Source organism: Mixophyes fleayi, chromosome 2 (assembly GCF_038048845.1).
Source record: "Mixophyes fleayi isolate aMixFle1 chromosome 2, aMixFle1.hap1, whole genome shotgun sequence".
Classification (NCBI taxonomy): Eukaryota; Metazoa; Chordata; class Amphibia; order Anura; family Limnodynastidae; genus Mixophyes; species Mixophyes fleayi.
This window is the reverse complement of record NC_134403.1, coordinates 56599878-56605877: the sequence shown is the minus strand read 5'-3', so window position 1 is coordinate 56605877 and position 6000 is coordinate 56599878. Positions and strand designations below refer to the sequence as shown.

Below are 6000 nucleotides of genomic sequence, written 5' to 3'. Positions count from 1 at the left end.
GACTTGAGTTTAGTAACTCACTCTCACTCCAACATGTAAGTGAGGGTAGTAAGGCAGTATGGCCAACCAAATAAACATGAGGTTTTGCCAAATATTCTCATTGGCCATGATGTGTGACTGCAAGGAATTAATGGGTAGATAAAAGCACATTATTTTGTCCCTGTATTCCAAAAGATAGGGACATTTGCAGGAAAATGTTGTGAATTGAGTAGATTGATCTGTCACCTGATGTCCCCTAAGAATGGCGCTATTCCCACTGATTAGACCCCTGCTTTTCTGTTAATTGGACATAAGACTACAACTAATCGCAAATCATCACATATCAGGTGAAACAACTGTTATTACTTATATGATATTACTTAGAAATTCATCAGTAAAATTGGTAGCTTTAGTCACAAGTTCCTTTGTTAGCAGATGAGAAACGACTGGATGGCACATTACTAGCGTTAATACTAAAGCAATTTTCTGCTGATTTCACCAATGATTGTTTTTGTGCTCAGTATTACCCTTCTGCACATGGCTTTGCATGTTGATGGACAATTATTTGGTGTGGATAATGGAAGGACTGGGGCTTCTGATTGTATAATGTTCTAATTACAATTGCATTGCAAGTGACAAAATAACAAAAACTGTTGTTTTATGTACTCAGATATTACAACGCCCTTGAGGGCTAGAGATAGGAGGAATGATGTCTATATTCTATAGCAACCTGCTTGATAATAATAATAATAATCATCATCATCGTTTTACTTCTGCTTTCTCGCAGCATAGACAAATGATGGCAAACATCAGAAATCACAAACTGCAATATAAGTTGCCATGTCTATCATGAGCAGGTTCTATGGCGCCCCATGTGGGCATTAGAGAGATCTCATGAAAGCATGGAGGCAACTCTATAGTTTATGATCTCTGGCATTAAATAAAATAATTGGATAAGGTAGTACCAAGACGGAACTATATATCTTTCTGGGATCCTCACTCTGTTACTAACCTGGCTTGTCATGGACCAAAGATATCTGCCTATGACCCTGACATTTTGGACTATTTTGACCTTGCACTAGTATTTCTCTTCACGTCTGGACTGTCCCTGAGCTGTCTTCTGTCCGTCAACCTCAGATGTGCCCAATTCCAGTAGGTGGGAAGCGGGTTTATTCTGGAGGCTTCAACTTGTGGGTGCAATGATGCAAAGCCCATTACCTCCCTGATAAAGTTTAGTTACCAGTAAGACTCCATGGAGTAAATGTATCGAGCTGCGAGTTTCCGGCGGGTTTAAAAAAATTGAAGATGTTGCCTACAGCAACCAATCAGATTCTAGTTATCATTTATTTAGTACATTGTGCTATATGACAGCTAGAATGTGATTGGTTGCTAAAGGGCAGCATCTCGACTATTTCAAACCCGCCAGAAACTCGCAGCTTGATGTATTTGTTCCATGCAGTCTTACTGGTGACTGAGATGAGATGACCACACTTGTTACCAATACACAGGGTCTACAATTTCACCAACAATCTGCAACAACCACATTGGATAAGATGTGATGAGCTGGAATGGTGCCAAATTATTTGTGCAATCTTCAATGAAATAAGCAGTGACTAGTTATATACCCACTTACTATGCCACCACTAAAGCATAGGAACTCTGGATTGGTCTTTGTTTATGTTATAACCATCTGTCAAAGCTTCAGCAGCTGGACAACATACAGTGCATCAATATTTAACACTGTGCCACCGGGCTACTCTCTTCCTGACATCCTGGGCCCTCTCACCTCACACCCTGTTCCATGAACAACTTTTTTGTATGGTACATTTCTTCCCCTGTTTGCAGAAATAAATGAACACTAAATGCCCCAAAAAATAAGCACGAAAACTATAAACCCTATATATAATGTATTTATTTCCGAAAATGGAGGACACTCATGAAAATCATGTACCTGGAATTGATACACCTATTGCTCATTAGCAAAGAGCCTAGAGCAACAATCACTAAGGGTATTGTCTTAAGTGGCTCAAGTAAACGATTACTACTTGATCTGTGCAGTATCACATGTTATAACACCACTGCATCTAGCTTCCTAGATGTTGCTATTAATTAGACATCTGTAATTTTCAAACAGTCTATATATGCATGCACTCAGAGCAAAATGAAAAGGTGACTAACCTTAAAACATCACAAAGTATGTAGCAAATATTGGCAAGGAAAAATGATTCAGTTTTCTATTAGTCACATTTTGTACAGTGTAATATTTACTTTCCTGGAAAGGAAAAAAAAAGTTGCACTTGGCTAAAAGAACTGTAACTTCTTAACTGATTTCCACAGTTGCTGATATTTTCTAAAGGGTGGTACATTTGTCTCAGGTTGACACACTGTTCCCCTCCCACAGAATTCCAAGCTGTATATAAACTCTGTTCAGCTCTATATCATTTGGCAGTTCTCCCTTTTCATTTACAGGGAGCATTTGGGGGACTAAACAATGAAGGCTATATTTTTGTCCATCTTTGCCATTTTTGTCCTGTCTGCATTTGACCATGCAGACAGCAATGCTTATTATGACAAGATCCTATCTCACAGTCGTATAAGAGCAAGAAAAGAGGGGTAAGTATATTGGTGCATCCTTGCATACTACAATGAAGTCAACTTTTTTTGTATTACTGTTTTCTTGCAATGCAGCTTTCCACTGATCATTTTTAGAAGACTTATTTCTGCAAAACCTAAGTTACTTTTTATAGTCACATTTTTATTTTGTGCATTTATTTTTAGTTGTGTTTTTAATTAACTTTTTTTCCTTTTTAATTTTTTACATCCTTTCTTTGGCTTCAATAATGCTCCTAGACAAAAGAGTAGCTTATTCTACAGCATATGCCAAGTGCTGTGTGATATTGTTTTCATCTGAAATATTTTGGCAGTAACTTTCTTTGTTTGCCTAGTGTTTTTTATCACGTTTTGTTGTTCAACAACATTAAAAAAAACAAAAAATAACTTTTTCAGTTTTGCTTATATTCTTAACAGAATGCAACCTTCCATTCAAACATATTGTGTGATTTCTTAGAGACTAATTGTTCTGTGCAATTCCCTGTAGACCCCAAACATTAAATTGTCCCTTTTCCTGTTTTAAATGGCATAAGATGCGTTTAGATTCTGCTTATTACCAAGGCAGACAGTTATATTTACATATAACAAATAAAAATATAACTTTAAAAGTTAAAAAAAAAAAGACTGTTATTTTGACAAGAGGACAAGTGTTAAAGGGCTACTACAATGGTTGTCTGGAACTGTGAAATAGCCATTTACCACTATTGTGCATACTTAAAGTATTGCTTGTTTAGCTGTGTTTGGTATTCCAGGCACTGATGATGAGCGTTATTAACTGTGATTGCTTTCCAGTATGCTGGAATCTTTCTGAACAAAGCCCCAGACTTTCACCTTCCAGAGCACATGGCACTTAGAAAGAAAATTAGTTTGGTGTGGATTACTACCTCAGTCTTAATGGATGAAAAGCAAAACAAACAAAAAAAAACTCCCCATAAAACGCAGTGTAACATTTTCACAGGGCACCTGGTGGATGCTGTAAGGTTTAGCTTTTATAAAGCTTTCTTTGTTTCCCAATTAATGTACCAGGAGGGGGTAGTGTAGAAGGGGACTGTATAGGAATTGTGTGTTTTATTATATAGTAACAACTACAACAAAACCCTGCAAAAAAACCAAAAAAAACTTTATTTTTTTCTTCCCTTCAGTCCAAATGTCTGTGCTCTGCAGCAAGTTATGGGAACCAATAAGAAGTATTTCAGTACTTGCAAAAACTGGCACCAAGGTGCAATCTGTGGAAAAAAAGCGTAAGTTGTGTTACTATATATTTTTTTAGTACTAGTTTAGTTATTGTGTTTATTGAACTGTTGTTCTTATGCTATTAATGTTTTGCTGCTAAGTAACGTTATCTGCTCTTGTGTTAATACAATAAGTAACAATGCAATCTATGATGTGAGTGACTTTGTACAGCAATGAGGAGTTAGTGGCGCTATATAAATAGCTGCTGATGATGAATGAAAACTGTAGATGCAGATAAGATGTTTAATGTAAAATACAGTTTCTGCAACAACAGCAAAAATAGAGACAAAGACAAAATGAGTGAGGTCAGTTAAGTTCCTTCTTAGCTGCCTTGAAGAGATTATATGCGGAATAATAGCTTCCTGTGGAAAACTAGTTGTGCTGAACATTATTATTTTTTACATTCTTCATATTTGAGTGTTGAACTGTACATTACTATTTAAGCAATTCATGGACATGCAGACTAAAGTAAAAAGTGTAAAACATATTTCTGTCTGGAACTTAGACATGATAAGAGCACTGTAATCTTGGTGCACCAGGGCAGGCAATATTACTGAAATCATGTTTTAAATGTTGCATGAATTAGTAGATATTTGTAGAAAGGTTAATGGAAATGCTGCTTTTATGCCATACATTGCTATGGTTGACACGTCTTCTAGAAACATACTTACCCTACTTTTGCTGACATATTGGTTTTGTTAAAGCCAAGACCAATCTTAAGTGCCTTTCACATGAGTAAACATAGGGAACTGGTGCTTAACTACCATTGTATCTTTTTCACTGGCTCCTCGTTGCAGGATTTTGTGATCTGTACATTTTTCTAGGGCGGGACACATATATAAGAAATTATCAGTATATGCATTTGCTGTGCAGGCAGGATGAATATTCTTTGCTTGCTCAGCTTCTGTTCAATGATGAACTAACTGGTAAAATTAAATTGGGTTCAAGTGGAAAAGATTCAGCAAATTATAGATGGTTCTCAGAGAACTTGGGTACCTTAGTTTTCAAGTATTTACCAACCATATGTCACACTTAAAACCTAGCACTCTAGGGATATCTGCAAATCATATTTCTTTTGCTTCTTTTTGAAGAGTTCAAGGGTTTAGAAACAGGTGTCCCCAAAACTCTGTCCCTCACTGATACTTGCACCAATGTAAAGAGTATCATATGACACAATAGACATAAACACTATTTTATTTCTGTATTAACTAATTTTACTCCTAAAACAAAACTTAATTTAGAATCTTTACACTCATAAGCCATAGCCATGAAAGGATATGATCATTAAAGTTTTATATAAAGAATTTCCCAAAAAAGAGGTAAATTCATCGATTTTTACTGCCTGTGATAGGAATGTTTCCATGACACTTATACACAGTGCTAATTTCTCAATAGCTTTGATAATGCCTGAGATATGATTGGCATTTGCTGCATATGTGTAGTTCTTGAACATGCTCACACATAGTTTTGGGGAAAATATGTTTTATGCAACTTACCATGAATATAGTCTTTATGGTTATGTAAAACAACTGTGGCTGCTTCTGTAGAACTCAAGTATTCTTAAATATTACCAGCACCCCTATCACCCTGGCTCCAGTAGATGTCCTGGTTTTTGGAGATACATAATGAAGAATGTTCATTTGGACAGAATATAAAGTTCTAGATTTTGAAGGGTTAGTGAAAAAGATGAAAGGGCTTCTATAGAAAGAGCAAATGTGGTTAAAAACATTTAGACATTTACAAAAAGTATCTCTAACAAACCAGCGCTTACTTGTAAACAGCTAATATTCCAAAGTGCACTTCATTTTATCTGTAATATGTGACGGCTGTCATATTGCGCACAAGTTTTGTAGATCTAAAATTGTTTTCACTTTAGAAACCACTAGGGGGCGTTCTTATACTTTAATCCTAACACCATCATGCTTTCTATTAATTCTACTCCTAGAATTGGGGACTGAATTATTCATATGGCTCCCATTACATGTGTTTAATGAGATATTGTGTGACCTGTTGCAACTGTGTTATGTTTTTGATTTACAGAGAGGTGATGTTGTCTTGTTGTTGATGGTATCTTTCAGTTGGCAGCGGTTTCAGTGATAATGTAAAAAACACATTCTGTCATGTAGATGGCTTATATTGGCAACTCTAAAAAGAAAAGTAGAAAGAGGGACATGTGCA

General features: G+C 36.0%; 1 protein-coding gene across 9 annotated transcripts in view; it reads left to right on the top strand.

Moving 5' to 3' along the window:
• The first annotated feature begins 2406 nt into the window (after positions 1–2406).
• Positions 2407–6000, top strand: part of POSTN (periostin) — a 53494-nt gene continuing 49900 nt past the window's right edge. For 6 of the 9 annotated variants that reach the window (XM_075199020.1, XM_075199023.1, XM_075199022.1 and 3 more), the window contains exons 1-2: positions 2408–2592; positions 3732–3830. In XM_075199020.1, the coding sequence (XP_075055121.1) occupies positions 2471–2592; positions 3732–3830 (221 nt within the window). In that variant the 5' untranslated portion in view covers positions 2408–2470. Of the gene's footprint in view, positions 2593–3731; positions 3831–6000 lie in introns of all 9 variants that reach the window. The other 3 variants (XM_075199015.1, XM_075199017.1, XM_075199014.1) reach the window with 1 other exon arrangement.